A 19,975-nucleotide genomic window follows, 5' to 3' on the forward strand; every position below is an offset into this window, starting at 1 on the left:
TGTACATCTCATTCTATCACAACAATGGACAATACTCCTTTGTAACATAAACATCCTCTATTAATTGCTGAAATTTAAAATACTCAGTTGTCTTTTCTTTTTTTCCCCTTCTTTTCCCAACTATATCCCATGGTCTTACAAGTGTTTACCTCTGATTTCCTTTGAATACCTTGAGTGGATATGGAATTAATAATGGTCCTTAACAAGCAGTGTGCTTTTCAAAACACAAATCTCAAATTTTATTCAAACCTGTAATTTTTGAACAAGAATCTAAAGGTTTAAAATTCAATATGTGCATTCAGAAGTTAATTCTTTTGTAGTGTCTTCTGAATGAATCAATATAAAGGCCCTCTCACTCATCAAGAGTAACAATTAAGTAATGATCCAATATCCATTATAAGTTATATAACAAAATAAGATATGCTCTCTTTGGAGAAAGCATAATATACATAAGAAAACAGCCTCATTCAATATCCATACACTATCAAGAATTAGAATCTACAGCAGATAATGTATATCAAAACAAGTACAAAACATTTCATAAAAGCTGGGGAACCTTGAGCTTAAATTTTAAAATTTATCAAAATATTTTTACTTCAAAGGATAAAAATTAAAAATAAACTAAAGTGAATACATGTTGCAACATGTATACACATATATTATAAGCTAATGGGAAATACCAAGATTTGTTGGAAATACCTCTTAAAAATAACTGCTTATTAAATCTATAATTTTTCTTATGAAAATAATGTACAAATAACTCATTAATGGGTATAATCAATATTTAAAACAAATCATTCATTTCAAAGCACTGTTAAAAAGCACATAAATACAGAGACTTTCAAGCTTTCTCTTTTATATCAATAAATTCTAAACTGATTTTTTTTTTTTGTTGTTGTTTTTTTTGTTTTTGGTTTTGGTTTTTTTTTTGGTATGCGGGCCTCTCACTGTTGTGGCCTCTCCCGTTGTGGAGCACAGGCTCTGGAGGCACAGGCTTAGCGGCCATGGCTCACGGGCCTAGCCGCTCCGCGGCATGTGGGATCTTCCCAGACCGGGGCACGAACCCATGTCCCCTGCATCGGCAGGCGGACTCTCAACCACTGCGCCACCAGGGAAGCCCTAAACTGATTTTTAATGGATATAGTTTCTATTCTGTTTCATGAATGGTAAAGACAGGATCTGAAGCACAAAGACAAAGGAAGTAGAAAACCACAAGTATTTAAATAAAAATCAGTGGATGGTCACCTTAAGGCAAGCACTGAGTATAAAAAAAAACTAATTAATAAATATAGCATTCTATATAGTGGAATAACATCCCTTTTTGGATCACTAACCAAAAAGGGCTAAATTATTTAAAAACAAATATGGTAGTACTGAGTTTATACCAATTATTAGACCAAATTCTTTGGGAGGGGCACATCAATGAATAAACCTTAATCCTGACCCCAGGACCTTAGTACATAGTAGAGGAAATGTGGAAAGTGGATGCACAAATACAGCTATACTATATTGCAGAATGTAATAAACACATAAAAGAGAAATGAAGGATTATGAGAGTGGGAACAGGTAGAGATTTTTTTTTTTGAGGGGATCTATGAAGGCTTTTTAGAGGAAAGGGTAGAAATTTTTTTGTTGTTGCTGTTCTGGACTTACAAAGGATATAAAAATTATAAAACAGATTTATTTTAGTATTATATTTTGAAATGAATAAGAAAATCAAACAATGGCAAAATATATAGCTCCCTCTGAATATTAATAATTTTTATCATGGTAAATGAAGCATTATATGAATCTGCTGTACAAATACTGAACTATGACCAATTTAGTCATTAATATGTAGAGGGGATAATTTCCAAATTCTAAATATGAGTTTGGGTATTTTTCATCTTATAAATATTACTTGTTTTGTGAAAATATAATTTTAAGCAGAGTGCTCTTTTTTGCTCAAAAAATTATTTATGGAAATATATTATTTTTCTCCTTTGCCTCAGATGTTCGACAAAGTCAAGAAATAATCTAAAAAGAGTAAAAAAACAAAAAAACAAGAAAAATGCTTAAAAATATTAATAATGATAATAACAAGAAAACTAACAAACCATCTCCATGAGCCAGGCTCTGTTCCATGTACTTTTCACATATTAATTCATGAGAATCACTGAGTACATAGGAATCAAACATAGAGCTGTAGGGAAGGAAAGCATATATATGGGTGATAGGAAGGATTAAATGGGAGTTTAGCACCCCCAGTTTTGTGCCAGCATCATTAAGGGACTTCCCTGGTGGTCCAGTGGGTAAGACTCCATGCTCCCAATGCAAGGGGCCCAGGTTTGATTCCTGGTTGGGGAACCAGATCCTGCATGCATGCCGCCACTGAGTCTGCATGCCGCAACTAAGAGTCTGCATGCTGCAACTAAGAAGTCCACATGCTGCAATTATGAGCCCGCATGCCGCAACTAAAAAAAAAAGATCCCGCATGTCTCAACTAAGACTTGGCACAGCCTAATAAATAAATATTTTTAAAAAACATCATTAAAAGAGAAAAACTTAAATTTCATATATTACACATTGGGAAAAATGTAACTCAGGCTACTAACATGATAAATTAGATGCTTTGGGGGGGAAAGTATAATTTCATTTAGAAACTAGAACAAACTAAAACAATATGGTTAGTGTTTTGGGTGGTGTCAGTGGAAAATGAGAAAATAAAAATATTTTTTAAACACTTTTACAAAAGTATAACAATAATAGTGATCTAGGGACTTCCCTGGTGGTCCAGTGGTTAGGAATTCACCTTTCAGTGCATGAGACGCAGGTTCAATCCCTGGTCTGGGAACTAAGACCCCACATACCACAGGGCAACTAAGCCCACATGCTGCAACTAGTGAGCCCGCGTGCTCTGGAGCCCACACACCACAACTAGAGAAGCCCAAGCCGCAACAAAGATCCCATGCATGGCAACAAAGAGCTGGTGTGCCACAATGAAAGACCCCACATGTTGCAATCCCGTGTGCCTCAATCCTGTGTGCTGCAACTAAGACCTGATGCATCCAAATAAATATTTTTTAAAAAACCAATAACAGTGATCTAATATCAGTAAGAAAGGATGATAGAGAGAAAAATAAAATGCTGCTATGTCAGTTTTAAGAGTAGAAGGTTCACAGAACCTAATAAATGAAGATTAGTAGGGAAGATTGTGATTTGTGAATGATGATTTTAATAGTAGTTCTTGCCACATTAGAGGAATTGGAGTATCCTGTTAGAGATGTTCTGCAGACACATAAAACACAGAATGCTGAGTGAGCAAAAGATGCTGAAGATACAAAGTTACTAAAACCTGATGTCTTAGATATAGGTTATTTTATTATTTGAAGATCCAATTTGACTGGTAAATTTAGTCCTTTTATATACAATTATGGTGATTATTAAAATATGTCACGTTGTCTCCATTTTACTTGCTACTTTGTATTTGTCACAGTTTTACTACTACTTTTATTGTACCTTTCTTTCTTTGTTTTAGACTAATTTTTAAAAATCTTTTCCACTTTTTTCTCTTTACAACTTTGGAGGTTATACATACCTGTTTCTCCACTTTAGGTGGCTGTCCATTAAATTCTGTCATTAATATTTAACTTAAAATCTAAGGTGATTCTATAACCTGAACCTCTTTTTCTGAATAAGAGAAGAGTCACATGCCATTTGATCACCTCCCAACTCAATTATACAACTATTTTTTAGTTTATCATAGTATCTTTTTTAGCCTTACAAATTAGATATCATAATGATTCTATCCACATGTTGTTTAGACTTAGCTATAAATTTCCTAATTTCTTATAACTTACCACTTCTCTCATCTCAAGCACTCTTTTGGGTTTCATTTTCTCTCGTCCTGTAGTATTTCTATTTTAATTTTACTAACAAAATTATACAATAAAAGATATTGTTCCTATAATTTATTTCAGGACCAATCCAAATTTAATCATACACTCTGACAAAGACTCTCTCCTTGACTAAATTTTAGTTAAGCTCCTCTGAGACTTATTCTTGACTAGGTCTTGACCTTGGCCTTTCATGTCTGTCTCTACTGAGCAGTTTCAGCAAGAAACCTTGTCAGTCTAGTGACAATCTCCTCACCCTTGATATCTCCTCACCCGTAAGTTCCTCATGCTCCAACCATGATTTATAAACCCTTGGCCTGCATTTAGCAAGAATTCTGTTAGGCCAGTTTAGCAAGAATATCCCTACCCTTGATGTCTCCTCTTAGTAGTTTTCTATTCACTTACGCCTTCACTCTGCTTGTTGGCTACAAATCCCCAGCTGCCTTTGCTGTATTTGGAGTTAAGCTCAGTTTTATTGAAATTTTATCCGTCTATTTCAATAGTTACTGAATAAAATCTATATTGCCTTTAACTAGTATCTGGCTTTATTTCTCTTTGACAACTCTCATTCTTTAAAAAATAGCTTCCTGAGTTCATTATTCTAGATTGACAAATATTTTTTGCTTCAATTTAGATGTCTCTGGCAATGTCTCATTCCTTAGGCAGTAACCTGATTTTCTCTCTGGCTGCTATTAAGATCCAGTGTTCTCAAGTTATACTAATAGTACTTAAGTATATATTACTTTTTATTTATCCTGCTTGGTGTGTGTTTTGTGTCCACATATGTGGTCTTACTGAAGGATTTCTGGAAAATTCTAAGCTATTATTGCTTCAAATATTGCTTCTCCGTTCTTCTTTCTGCTTCTTGTGATCCAATGATTCATGTTATATCTGTCTTCTCATCCCTATCCTATACATCTTTGAACGTACTGACGTATTTTCCTTCTCCTGTCACCCTATACTTGGACTGTGTCATTTATTTAGTGGTATTTTCTAGTAACGTCTCTTCAGCTGCATCTAATCTGGTAGTTAATCCATTTTTTAGAATTTCAACAACTTATTTTTAGTTCTAAAAATTCTAATGGGTTATTCAACCATCTGCCTAGCCATTTAGACATTCTTTCTTCCTTACTGATTTTATTTCATCTTTTATTTCTTTGAATGGATGCTTTACACTTAACTATCTAAAAAAGCCTTTATCTTAAATAACAGGTGTTGGAAAATATATTTTGTTATTTCTGCTTAATCTCACAAACAATATATTTCTTTAAGTTTTTTTTAAGCTCATATTTAATAAGTGAGAATCCTAATGTGTCCTGCATTGAGGGTGCTTTTCCTTAAGAGAGAACTCATTTTCTTTTGCTTAAAGCAAGCTACCAATCTGAGATGAATTTAGCCAACAATCTGGATCCCCTAGTATGGGAGTATAGGGGGACAGGAGTAGAAGATAAATACTCTATACCCAGAGAAGGAGCAGAGAACCCATCTTGGGCCCAAAATCCGTAATTGATACAAAAGTAGAAGTCTCTTACCACTGAAGAAAAGGGAGGTACGCTGAGGAAACCCCACTACTGAGGCCCAGGCTCACACCTAAAACGGAAGCTGGATCAGAACAACAAAGAACACCCTTGCCCCCACCAGAAGTACAGCATGAAGTAACAAGTAGTAGCAGCTCACTGCTGGAGGAAGAGCAAGAGCAGAAAGATAAACCTCTGTAATACAGCTTTGGGAGGACAGCTAAAAGCTGAAAATGGAGCACAAATACTGAGAAAATTCTCCTGATGTGAAAGATCCAAGAACCACGAAATAATATCAAACACAGCCACATATAAGTAACTGGAGTCGCAGAAAAAAAGGTAGAAAAGATGAAAGACATCAAACCATGTATTTGAGAAGCTGATAAAACAACAAAAAAGAAAAATACAGACAAAACAAAGCTAAACCTAGAAACATCAGAGCCAAACAGTTGAAAACCAAAGATAAAAAAAGTCTTGGGGCTTCCCTGGTGGCGTGGTGGTTGGGAGTCTGCCTGCCGTTGCAGGGGACGCAGGTTCGTGCCCCGGTCTGGGAGGATCCTGCATGCCGCGGAGCAGCTGGGCCCGTGAGCCATGGCCACTGAGCCTGCGCGTCCGGAGCCTGTGCTCCGCAACAGGAAAGGCCATAGCAGTGAGAGGCCCGCGTACTGCAAAAAAAAAAAAAAAAAAAGTCTTGGAGGCAGCTAGAAAAACCAGAACATTAAATACAGAAGAACAAAGGAGGAAGTAAGAGTGTAAGCCAGAAGACAGTGGATCAGCTCTTTAAAGTAAGGACAGAAAAAAAAGTGCCAATCCAGAAATCTGCACTCAGAAAAATTCTATATTTCACAAATGAAAAGATTAAATAAAGGCCTTTTTAGACAAATAAAAGCTGAGAAAATTAACAGCCAACAGGGATTCCCTGGTGGCGCAGTGGTTAAGAATCTGCCTGCCAATGCAGGGGACACAGGTTCGAACACGGGTCTCACGTGCCACAGAGCAACTAAGCCCGTGTGCCACAACTACTGAGGCTGCACTCCAGAGCCCATGAGCCACAACTACTGAGCCCGCATGTCACCACTGCTGAAGCCCATGTGCCTAGAGCCCATGCTCTGCAACAAGAGAAGCCACCACAGTGAGAAGCCTGCACACTGCAGTGAAGAGTAGCCCCCACTTGCCGCAACTAGAGAAAGCCCGCACGCAGCAATGAAGACCCAACACAGCCAAAAATAAAATAAATTTACAAAAAATAATTAACTGCCAACAGACCTGTGTTACACGTAGTACTAAAGGAAGTACTGGAGAGAGTAAGATAAACAAAGAAATAGAGTGCTGAACATGGTTTTCAAAAAGGTAAATAAAAGACTTTTTAATCACTTTCAAAGATGATTGACTGTCTCAAGCAAAAATATTAATTATACATTGTGGGGTTTCTAAGTAAAAATGTATGGCTACCACATCACATAAAGTGGGAGAAGGTGACAGGAGTATATTGTTATAAGACTGTAAGACCACATGTAGAATAGTATACTTAGACTGTGATAAACTGAAGATGTATACAGTGTACCACAGAACAACCACTTAAAAGATAAATTAAGACAGGTATTACTAATAAGTAAATAGTAGAGATAAAACAAACAAAAAACTCAATCTAAAAGAGATTTTTTTTTTTTTTTTTTTTTTTTTGCTGCACCAGGCGGCTCATGGAATCTTAGCTCCCTGACCAGGGATCAAACCTGGACCCTCAGCAGTGAAAGTGCAGAATCCTAACCACTGGACTGCCAAGGAATTCCCCAAAAGAGATTTTAAAAAGGAAAAAAGGGGGAGAAAAGGATAGATGAGACAAATAGGAAACAACCGTGAAATAAATTTGAATCCAAACATACAAAAATTATGTTAAATTTAAGTGGTCAAAATATTCCAATTAAAAAGTAGAGGTTTTCACATTAGATAAACAAGACCCAAACATATGCTATCTGTATGAAATCCACTTTAAATATAAAAGAATGGGAAAAGGTATACCATGGAAATATTAACTAAAAGAAAGCTGGAGTAACTATAATAATATCAAAGTAAACTTTAAAACAGAAAGTTCTCTCAGGGATAGAGAGACATTACATAATCAAAAAAGGATCAATCCATCAAGAGGACGTAAAGATCCTAATATGTATGCATCTAATAATTCTTCAAAATTCATAAAGCAGAAACCAATAGAACTGAAAAGGAGAAATAAACAAATGCAAAATTATAGCTAGAGACTTCAATACTGCTCTCTCAATGTGTCACAGACAGAGCTTTTAAGTGTTATACCCCAACCCCATTTTCCCATTGCCATGTGATTTTTAATATACTATTTTGCACAAAACAATGATTTTTTAGGAATGCACACATTCTGTTTTAACAGAATTCACTGTATTACCATATTCCTTTCCATGTTTTTAGCCTCCCCTTATCAAGAGATATAGCCTTTCTGTGTTGCTCAGATTTGTAACTGTTAAGGTCTGCACATCCTAACTAATTGTTATCAAGTAAGTTTTTGTTTTAAATTCTGTGTTCTAGGATCATCCACTAAGATAATATGTATGTTTATTTCCCCACATATAGGCGTCTGTGAGGGTTTTTTTTCCACAGATGGAAAGTCTCTCTTTTCTTATTTGTCAGAGAAACAATAGTGCTACTGAAAAACATGGCTTATGTGTCTGTTTCCACACGTAGCCTTAGTACGTCTGATTTGCAGAACCAAATTGTATCCAAAAAGGCTCCAGCTATCCTGTGCCCAACATTGTAGTTAATCTAAACATTTAGGTTTCACACCTCAGAGCGTTTACTTTGTCCCTGATAAGTACATTGCCAATTCCTTTTAGTGTCAGAAATGCTTTTGTTTTTTATCCATCTGCTGATACATACACTCCTGCTTGATTTTTTCAGTGATTTTGCAGCTTCTATATTTGTACTGATTTATATTTGTACTGATTTGGGACTTTAGATGTTCTCTAGTGTTATTAAATGGAGTTTATATTGCTCACTTACTTTAATGTTTCTGGATGATTTGCAGGCAGGGATAGAGACAAGGCTTACTTCACACATCCTTCTTTGAAGAAGTTCACTTTGTCCTTTAAACACTGTCTTCTCTTGGCTACAGGACACCACATTCTCTTTCCCCCTAATCTCCAAACTGCTGCTTCTCTTTTTTCTGCTGAGCCATCTCATTCTCATGGCTTCTGAAAGGTAGTGTCCCAGGGTACAGCCTTCAGGCCTCTCAAATCTGTGCATTCCTTCTCCTAAGGAGAGACGTTATCTAATCCCTTAGCTTTAAATACTGCATTTTAAAACTTTAAATATTGCCATGGCTGATAATTTCCAAATAAATATCTCCAACCTGGACTCTCCCCTAATCTACCTCTGCTTGTATACCCATATGTTTATTCACAAGTAAACCTGGATATTTTATAATCACCTGAAATTTGGTATATGCAATTTAAACTCCTAATAACTCCTCCCAAGTTGTTTCTCTCCAATTTTCCCAATCTTGGCAATTGGTGCCCATTCATCCAATTTTTCTGGATGAAATCTCTGGAGTCTTTTTTGACTCATTTCTTTCTCTCACAGTTCTTGCCCAATTCAAGAGCAAATCTTATAGGTCCCACCTTCAAACTAAATCCAGAAGTCAATCACTTTTATTCTTCCTCACTACTTCCAACCAAGGGTAAGCTACCATCACATTTACAGAGATTAAAATACTATTCTGACTGATGTTCCTGCTTTCAGCCCTCTGCCCTCAATAGTATTTTCTCTGCTCAGCAGCCAGAGAAATCAATTTAAAAAAGCATATCAGCATATGTTGCTTACTGGGTTAAATTATACCAATGGCTTCTCATCTCACTCAGAATAAAATCAAAGTCCTTATCGTGGTCCAAATGGCACCACATAATTTCAGCTCCCGTTACCTCTACAATGCCAACTCTTTCTACTCTTCACTCACTCATTTCCCCCAATCCATAGTCATATTTATGTGTCCTCAAAAACACCAAGTATATCCCTGCCTTGGTGGACTGACATTTGATGTCACCTCTGCCACCAAGACTCCCCATGATTCTCATCCTCATTTTATTCAAGTTGATAATATTAGAAAGGCCTTCTTGATCTCCTTTCTAAAATAAAATACTCCATCATTCTTAACCTTCTCTAATCTCCTATTTACTGGCACATTTAAGTGTATATATGTGTAACTGTTTGTTTCTTACCCTTCTCTCCCTATCAGAATGCAAGCTCCATGAGGTCAGGGGCAAAATTTAGTTCACGGATATATTTCCAACACCTAAAACCAGAGTAATGAATGTAGGTACTCAATATCTGTTGAATGAAAAAACGGGGGCGGGGCGGGGGAGTCAAGCTGGCATACTAGGAAGATGTGGAATTCACGTCTCCTCACAGCTAGGGCACCTACCAGGCACCAGTGGGGGACCGCAGACACCTAAGGGGCCGGAAGTAACCCCCAGCGACTGGGTAGGACATGAGGCTTGGGGGGAGTAAAGGGGGAGGAGAAGTGGAGGCGGCAGGGACCTGGCGCTCCTGAGGGGTGGCTGGGGGAGGGGAAGTGGTACCACGCAGGAAGGGGAAATTTGGGGAACCAATGGGAGGGCAGAGGATCAAAAGGGAGCGTGGCCAGGTTTCCCCTGCCCACTTGGACCCCCAGGAATCTGCTGAGATCCCGGGCCTGATCCTCTGCACACCCAGGCCTCCTCCAGCTGCCCAGATCCTGAGGGAGTGGGTGGGGGGGAAGGGGGAGCAAAAGTAAAGGCTGGACCTCCGGGACCGGCACCCTGAAGGGTGGCTGGGGGAGGGAAGGAGTTCCTACACCCAGCAGAACCCACCCACGCTTAGCGGTCCAGTGGCTACGGGGAAGATGGTGCGGGAGGGGCATGAAGGAACAGAGGGGAATGGGGCCAGTGCTTTCCTTGCCCACTTAGGCATGGGGGAGCCTCTTGGGCTCCAGGGCCTAATCCTCTACCCTCGGAGCCTCCCTCCTGCCGTGCAGAGCCCAAGCCCCACCCCTGCACCCCTACCCGGGGCCCCACCTCTGCACTCGGAGACCCCATCTGAGACCCCCTCCGAGACCCCCTCCAACAGGCTGGGCCTAAACCCCACCCAGGCACCCTCACTCAGGGCCCTGCCTCCAAACTCCAGAACTCTACATTCCAGAGGCCCTCCTTTCCACCTGCTGCCTCTCCCCTTCTAAGCAGGTCCGAAGCAGAGGCCCCACCCCACACTCAAACGTCACCCCATCTATGCCCCGCCCCACACTTGAACATCACCCCGCCAAGGCCCTACCCCATACTCAAACATCACTCCCCCACCCGCCTAGGTCCTGCCTAAGTTACAACCCCTGCCTAAACTCTGCCCCCAGAATCGAGGCTCTTTTTTTCTTTTTTCCTCTTTTAGACTGGGGTTCTGTTTTACCTTGTTGATTCTTTTATATTTTTATTTTTCCTAATAAGTCTTTTATTTTTCTAATTTTATTTTATTTTTTATACTTTGTTAATGATCTCTCCTTTTGGCTTGTTCCCCACCCCACCCCCTTTTTTTTTCTGTTGTGGTTTTATTTTACCTTGCTGCAGTTGTTTCAATTACAGTTTTAGTTTTCCTAATATATTTTTTACCTTTCTAATTTTATTTTGTTTTATATTCTTTGATATTATACTGCTCCTTTCTTTCTTTTTTTAACCGTGCCACGAAGCTTGCGGGATCTGGGTTCCCAGTCCAGAGGTCGGGCCCGAGCTCCTGTGGTGGGAGCTCTGAGTCCAAACTGCTGGACTAACAGCAAACGTCAGACCCCAGGGAATATCAATCAGAGTGAGGCCTCCCGGAGGTCATCAGCTCAGCACCAAGACCAAGCTCTATCCAACTGCCTGCAAATTCCATTGCTGGGCATCTCAGGTCAAACAACCAGTAAGACAGGAATACAGCACCACCCATCAAAAAAAAGAAAAATGAAACAACAAAAATATGTGTTACAGACGAAGGAGCAAGGTAAAAACCTACAAGACCAAATAAATGAAGATGAAATAGACAACCTACCTGAAAAAGAATTCAGAGTAATGATAGTAAATATGATGTAGAATCTCAGAAACAGAATGGAGAAAATACAAGAAACATTTCACAGGATCTAGAAGAACTAAAGAGCAAACAAACAGTAATGAACAACACAATTACTGAAGTTAAAAATACTCTAGAAGGAATCAATAACAGAATACCTGAGGCAGAAGAATGGATAAGTGAGCTGTAAGATAAAATGGTGGAAATAACTCTCAGGGAGCAGAATAAAGAAAAAAGAATGAAAAGAATTGAAGACAGTCTCAGAGACGTCTGGGACAACACTAAACGCACCAACATTCGAATTTTATGGGTCCCAGAAAAAGAAGAGAAAAAGAAAGGGTCTGAGAAAATATTTGAAGAGATTATAGTCGAAAACTTCCTTAACATGGAAAAGGAAATAGACCATCAAGTCCAGGAAGCACAGAGAGTCCCATACAGGATAAACCCAAAGAGAAACACACCGAGACACACATTAATCAAACTATCAAAAATTAAATACAAAGAAAAAATATTAAAACAGCAAGTGAAAAGCAACAAATAACATACAAGGGAATCTCAATAAGGTTAACAGCTGATTTTTCAGCAGAAACTCTGCAAGCCAGAATGGAGTGGCAGAACATATTTAAAGTGATAAAAGAGAAAAACCAACAACCAAGATTACTCTACCCAGCAAGGATCTCATTCAGATTCAATGGAGAAATTAAAACCTTTACAGATGAGCAAACGTTAAGAGAATTCAGCACCACCAAACCAGCTTTACAACAAATGCTAAAGAAACTTCTCTAGGCAGGAAACATAAGAGAAGGAAAAGACCTACAATAATAAACCCAAAACAATTAAGAAAATGGTAACAGGAACATGCATATCGATAATTACCTTAAATATAAATGGATTAAATGCTCCAACCAAAAGACACAGCTGGCTGAATGGATACAAAAACAAGACCAGTATATATGCCGTCTACAAGAGACCCATTTCAGACCTATGGACACATACAGACTGAAAATGAGGGGATGGAAAAAGACATTCCATGCAAATGGAAATCAAAAGAAAGCTGGAGTAGCAATACTCATATCAGACAAAATACACTTTAAAATAAAGACAATTACAAGAGACAAGGATACTACATAATGATCAAGGGATCAATCCAAGAAGAAGATATAACAATTGTAAATATTTATGCACCCAACATAGGAGCACCTCAATACATAAGGCAAATGCTAACAGCCATAAAAGGGGAAATGGACAGTAACACAATAATACTAGGGGACTTTAACACCCCACTTTCACCAATGGACAGATCATCTAAAACGAAAATAAGTAAGGAAACACAAGCTTTAAATGACACATTAAAAGATGGACTTAATTGATACTTATAGGACATTCCATCAAAAAACAACAGAATAAAACAACAGAGTGCTTCTTCTCAAGCACTCATGGAATATTCTCCAGGATAGACCATATCCTGGGTCACAAATCAAGCCTTGGTAAATTTAAGAAAATTGAAATCATATCAAGTATCTTTTCCGACCACAATGCTATGCGACTAAATATCATTTACAGGAAAAAAACTGTAAAAAATACGAACATGTGGGGTTCCAAGGTGGTGCAGTGGTTAAGAATCTGCCTGCCAATGCAGGGGACATGGGCTCGAGCTCTGGTCCGGGAAGATCCCACAGGCCACGGAAAACCTAAGCCCATGCACCGCAACTACTGAGCTGGCGCTCTACAGCCCACAAGCCAAAACTACTGAAGCCTGTGCGCCTAGAGCCTGTGCTCTGCAGCAAGAGAAGCCACTGCAATGTGAAGCCTGTGAACTGCAACGAAGAGTAGCTCCTTCTAACCGCAACAACAGAAAGCCCACGCAGCAACGTAGACCCAATGCAGCCAAAAATAAATAGATTAATTAATTAATTTAAAAATACAAACACATGGAAGCTAAACAATATGCTATTAAATAACCAAGAGATCACTGAAGAAATCAAAGAGGAAATCAAAAAATACCTAAAAACAAATGACAATGAAAACATGACGACCGAAAACCTATGGGATGCAGCAAAAGCAGTTCTATGAGGGCAGTTTATAGCAATACAATCCTACCCCAAGAAAAAAGAAAAATCTCAAATAAACAACCTAACCTTACATCTAAAGCAATTAGAGAACGAAGAAGGAAAAAACCCCAAAGTTAGCAGAAGGAAAGTAATCATAAAGATCAGACCAGAAATAAATGAAAAAGAAATGAAGGAAATGATAGCAAAGATCAATAAAACTAAAAGTGATTCTTTAAGATAAACAAAATTGATAAACCATTAGCCAGACTTATCAAGAAAAAAGGGAGAAGACTCAAATCAACAGAATTAGAAATGAAAAAGGAGAAGTAACAACTGACACTGCAGAATACAAAGGATCATGAGACATTAGTACAAGCAACTATATGCTAATAAAATGGAAAACCCGGAAGAAATGGACAAATTCTTAGAAAAGCACAACCTTCTGAGACTGAACCACGAAGAAATAGAAAATATAAGCCAATCACAAGCACTGAAATTGAAACTTTTATTAAAAATCTTCCAACAAACAAAAGCCCAGGACCAGATGGCTTCACAGGAGAATTCTATCAAATATTTAGAGAAGAGTTAACACCTATCCTTCTAAAACTCTTCCAAAATATAGCAGAGGGAGGAACACTCCCAAACTCATTCTACGAGGCCACCATCATCCTGATAGCAAAACCAGACAAGGATGTCACAAAAAAAGAAAACTACAGGCCAATATCACTGATGAACACAGATGCAAAAATCCTCAACAAAATACTAGCAAACAAATCCAACAGCACATTAAAAGGATCATACACCATGATCACGTGGGGTTTATCCCAGGAATGCAAGGATTTTTCAATATATGCAAATCAATCAATGTGATACACCATATTAACAAACTGAAGGATAAAAACCATATGATCATCTCAATAGATGCAGAAAAAGCTTTTGACAAAATTCAACACTCATTTATGATAAAAATCCTCCAGAAAGTAGGCATAGAGGGAACCTACCTCAACATAATAAAGGCCATATATGACAAACCCACAGCCAACATCATTCTCAATGGTGAAAAACTGAAACCATTTCCGCTAAGATCAGGAACAAGACAAGGTTGCCCACTCTCACCACTATTATTCAACATAGTTTTGGAAGTTATAGCCACAGCAATCAGAGAAGAAAAAGAAATAAAAGGAATCCAAATCAGAAAAGAAGTAAAACTGTCACTGTTGCAGATGACATGATACTATACATAAAGAACCCTAAAGATGCTACCAGAAAACTACTAGAGCTAATCAATGAATTGGGTAAAGTAGCAGGATACAAAATTAATGCACAGAAATCTCTTGCATTCCTATACACTAATGATGAAAATCTGAAAGTGAAATTAAGGAAACACTCCCATTTACCATTGCAACAAAAAGAATAAAATACCTAGGAATAAACCTACCTAAGGAGACAAAAGACCTGTATGCAAAAAACTGTAAGATACTGATGAAAGAAATTAAAGATGATACAAACAGATGGACAGATATACTATGTTCTTGGATTGGAAGAATCAATATTGTGAAAATGACTATACTACCCAAAGCAATCTACAGATTCAATGCAATCCCTATCAAACTACCACTGGCATTTTTCACAGAACTAGAAAAAAAATTTTCGCAATTTGTATGGAAACAGAAAATATCCCGAGTAGCCAAAACAATCTTGAGAAGAAAAATGGAGCTGGAGGAATCAGACTCCTGGACTTCAGACTATACTACAAAGTTACACTAATCAATACAGTATCGTACTGGCACAAAAACAGAAATATAGATCAGTGGAACAGGATAGAAAGCCCAGAGATAAAACATGCACATATGGTCACCTTATCTTTGATAAAAGGCCAGAGTATACAATGGAGAAAAGACAGCCTCTTCAATAAGTGGTGCTGGGAAAAATGGACAGCTACAGGTAAAAGAATGAAATTAGAACACTTCCTAACACTATACACAAAAATACACTCAAAATGGATTAAAGACCTAAATGTATGGCCAGACACTATAAAACTCTTAGAGGAAAACATAGGCAGAACACTCTATGACATAAATCACAGCAAGATCCTTTTTGTCCCCCCTCCTAGAGAAATGGAAATAAAAACAAAAATAAACAAATGGGACCTAATGAAACTTAAAAGCTTTGACAGAGCAAAGGAAACCATAAACAAGATGAAAAGACAACCCTCAGAATGGGAGACAACCCTCAGAATTTCATATTTGCAAATGAAGCAACTGACAAAGGATTAATCTCCAAAATATACAAGCAGTTCATGCAGCTCAGTATCAAAAAAACAAACAACTCAATCCAAAAATGGGCAGAAGACCTAAATAGACATTTCTCCAGAGAAGATATACAGATTGCCAACAAACACATGAAAATGTGCTCAACATCACTAATCATTAGAGAAATGCAAATCAAAACTACAATGAGGTATCACCTCACATCGGTCAAAATGGCCATCATCCAAAAATCTACAAACAATAAATGCTGGAGAGGGTGTGGAGAAAAGGGAACACTCTTGCCTTGTTGGTGGGAGTGTGAATTGATACAGCCACTATGGAGAACAGTATGGAGGCTCCTTAAAAAATTAAAAATAGAACTACCATATGACCCAGCAATCCCACTACTGGGTATATACCTTGAGAAAACCATAATTCAAAAAGAGTCATGTACCACAATGTTCACTGCAGCTCTATTTACTATAGCCAGGACACTGAAGCAACCTAAATGCCCATCGACAGACGAATGGATAAAGAAGATGTGGTACATATATACAATGTAGTATTACTCAGCCATAAAAAAGAAGCAAAATTGAGTTATTTGTAGTAAGGTGGATGGACCTACAGTCTGTCATACAGAGTGAAGTAACTCAGAAAGAGAAATATAAATACCATGTACTAACACATATATATGGAATCTAAAAGAAAAAAAAAAAGGTTCTGATGAACCTAGGGGCAGGACAGGAATAAAGACACAGCCGTAGAGAATGGACTTGAGGACTCTGGGAGGGTGAAGGGTAAGATGGGATGAAGCAAGAGAGTAGCATTGACATATATACACTACCAAATGTAAAATAGATAGCTAATGGGAAGCAGTTGCATGGCACAGGGAGATCAGCTTGGTGCTTTGCAACCACCTAGAGGGATGGGATAAGGAAGGTGGGAGGGAGATGCAAGAGGGAGGGAATATGGGGATATACATATGCATACAGCTGATTCACTTTGTCACACAGCAGAAACTAACACAACACTGTAAAGCAATTATACTCCAATAAAGATGTTAAAAGAAAAAATGAACACATGAGCAATACTTAAGATTAATAAGAATTCGTACCTATCACCAGGTGTCCTTCTGTTTAATACAGCCTAACTCACCTGGGGAGCTCTGGCTTGGGGACTCTTCCTCTAATACCCATGGTTGCTCTCCTTGTTCCAACCTGAAGATCAGTTCTGGTTTAGGGATGCAATACCCTGTGAATGGGAAATGACATGGGAATTGCGCTAGGCTCATGGGCTTTACGGCTCCTGAAGAAAACAGAAAATGAAGCTTCAGGGACCAATTTCAATCTATTATTGGGATAAGAAAAATTCTTTATGGTGTTTCAGCAGTCCTTCTTCTTATCACCCTGGATCTCAAGCCTAAGTATCTTCAAACTCAAAAAATTTCCACAGGTGTCAGCAACCAAGAAAGGACATGCATACTAGGAATCTACATGGAAAACAATCCCTACCCACTGAGACGAGGTGACTATAGTTCTCCAGCATCACATCCCTGTACAGTGTCCTCTGAGCAGGGTCCAGCTGCTGCCACTCCTCCTGGGTGAAGTCCAAAGTCACATCCTCAAATGATAAGGATTCCTGAAATAGCACATTTGTGCTCAAATTTAAGTAATCAGAATTGAAAGACATGGAGAAGCTACATGAGAATGGTTATACTGTTCACTATTCAGAGTCAATCAAAATACGTTTTGGGATGTCTACTTCTGCACTGTACTTGGTTGGAGAGGGAGAAATCCTAACAGATATTCCCTACTAGTTCCCTCCAGTTATTAATATAAGTTATTGATGCTTGCATGCCATAAAAACTATCCTACTTTGGGGGAATCTGAAGACAAAGCAATGTTACTGTTATCAAGAAGCATATAATCTGAAAAACAGACAAATATACAAGCATATAACTACAATAAGATGTTACTATTGTGAAAAGATGAGCAAAGTTGATTGCGGTTTCAAAGGGGACAAAAGTTCTATTCCTGCTATTAGGGTGGGTTTCACTGAGGAGGTAAAATTCTGAGTGGTTAAACAACATTAGAGTAACAGTCATGAACCTGGGGCAACAGCATAACCATGGATACCTCTAAGAATAGTAGTTAAAGGAAAAGCAATTAGCACATAAGAGAGTACCATTTGGGACTATGATAAGATAAAGAGCTATGGAGTTATTCAGGGAGTGAGTTATTGAATAATTTTGGATATAACTCCTGTAGAATAGGGGTGTCCAAAATATCTGCTTACTCTTCCTTCTGGGAAACCTTTTTATTTATTTATAAATTGTAAACTTATATTGTCAATCTATTTATAAAATTTCATTCTTATTTTTTTAGATTAAAAAAATGTAGGTAGGCACCTGAGTATTTTCTTCCCATAACTGAACAGTCTCATACAATCTTCACCAAGAGTAGATTCGATCTCAAGAAACCACTTTCTTTGCTCATCTAGAAGGAGCAACTCCTCAACCGTTAAAGTTTTATCAAGAGATCGGAGTAATTCAGTAATATCTTCAGGCTCCACTTCTAGTTGTAGTTCTCTTGCTATTTCTACCATACCTGCAATTACTTCCTCCTCTGAAGTCTCAAACTCCTCAAAGTCATCCATGAGGGCTGAAATCAGCTTCTTCAAAATGCCTGTTAATGTTGATACGTAGCCCTCTTCTGATGAATCACAAACATTCCTAATGGCTTCTAGAATGGTGAATCCTTTCCAGGTTTTTACTTTGCCAGATCCATCAGAGAAATCACTGTCTATGACAGCTATAGTGTTATGAAATGTATTTTTTAAATAACAAGACTTGAACATCAAAATCACTCCTTGACCCATGGACTGCAGACGCTGTGTTATCAGGCATGAAAACATTATTAATCTCATTGTACATCTCCATCAGAGCTCTTGGGTGACCAGGTGCACTGTCAATGAACAGTAGTATTCTGAAAGGAATCTTTTTTTCTGAGCAGTAAGTCTCAATAGTAGGCTTAGAATATTCATCAAACCATGTTATAAACTGATGTGCTGTCATCCAGGCTCTGTTGTTCCATTTATAGAGCATAGGCAGAGTAGATTTAGCATAATTCTTAAGGGTCCTAGGACTTTGCAAATGGTAAATGAGCATCGGCTTCAACTTAAAGTCAACAGCTGCATTAGCCCTTGACAAGAGAATCAGCCTGTCCTCTGAAGCCAGGCACTGACTTCTCCTCTCTAGCCATGCAAGTCCTAGATGGTATGTTCTTCCAATTTAAGGCTGTTTTGTCTACATTGAAAATCTGTTGTTTAGTGTAGCCACCTTCACTAATTATCTTAGCTAGATCTTCTAGATAACTTGCTATAGTTTCTACATCAGCACTTGCTGCTTCACCTTGCACTTTGATATTATGGAGACGTCTTCTTTCCTTAAACCTCATGAACCAGCCTCTGCTAGCTTCAGATGTTTCTTCTGCAGCTTTCCTCACCTCTCTCAGCCTTACATGGAATTGAAGAAAAGAGAATTAGGTCCTTGCTCTGGATTAGGCTTTGGTTAAGGGAATGTTGTAGCTGCTTTCATCTTCTATCCAGACCACTAAAACTTTCTCCATATCAGCAATAAGGCTGTTTCACTTTCTTATCATTTGTGTGTTTACTGGAGTAGCACTTTTAATTTCCTTCAAGAACTTTTCCTTTGCATTCACAACTTGACTAACAGTTTGGTGCAAGAGGCCTAGCTTTTGGTCTATCTAGGCTTTTGGCATGCTTTCCTCACTAAGTTTAATCTAGCTTTTGATTTAAAGTGAGAGATGTGCGATTCTTCCTTTCACTTGAACACTTAAAGGCCATTGTAGAGTTATTAGTTTGCCTAATTTCAATACTGTTGTGTCTCAGGGAATATAGAGGCCCAAGGAGAGGGAAAGAGACTGGGGAACAGCTGGTTGGTGGAGCAGTCGAAACAGATACATTTAAGTTCACTGTCTTATATGGGTGTGGTTTGTGGTGCCCCAAAACAATTACAATAGTAACATCAAAGATCACTGATCACAGATCACCATAACAAATATAATAATAATGAAAACGTTTGAAATATTGTGAAAATTACCAAAATATGACAACAGACAAGAAGTGAGCAAATGCTTTTGGAACAATGTGCCAAAAGACTCGATGCAGAT

At 38.1% G+C, this 19,975-nt stretch overlaps 1 protein-coding gene across 1 annotated transcript in view; it reads right to left on the bottom strand.

Annotated features, from left to right (window-relative positions):
* LOC113612215 (zinc finger protein 33B-like) overlaps nt 1-19,975 on the bottom strand; it is a 37,287-nt gene that overhangs the window by 5,394 nt on the left and 11,918 nt on the right. The window contains exons 3-4 of the mRNA XM_027091909.1: nt 17,297-17,423; nt 16,941-17,090 (exon numbers count right to left, since the gene is read on the bottom strand). Of these exons, the coding sequence (XP_026947710.1) occupies nt 16,941-17,090; nt 17,297-17,423 (277 nt within the window). The remainder of the gene's footprint in view (nt 1-16,940; nt 17,091-17,296; nt 17,424-19,975) is intronic.

This window comes from Aethalodelphis obliquidens, unplaced genomic scaffold, assembly GCF_003676395.1.
Source record: "Aethalodelphis obliquidens isolate GAN/ISIS:26980383/991018 unplaced genomic scaffold, ASM367639v1 scaffold73, whole genome shotgun sequence".
Classification (NCBI taxonomy): Eukaryota; Metazoa; Chordata; class Mammalia; order Artiodactyla; family Delphinidae; genus Aethalodelphis; species Aethalodelphis obliquidens.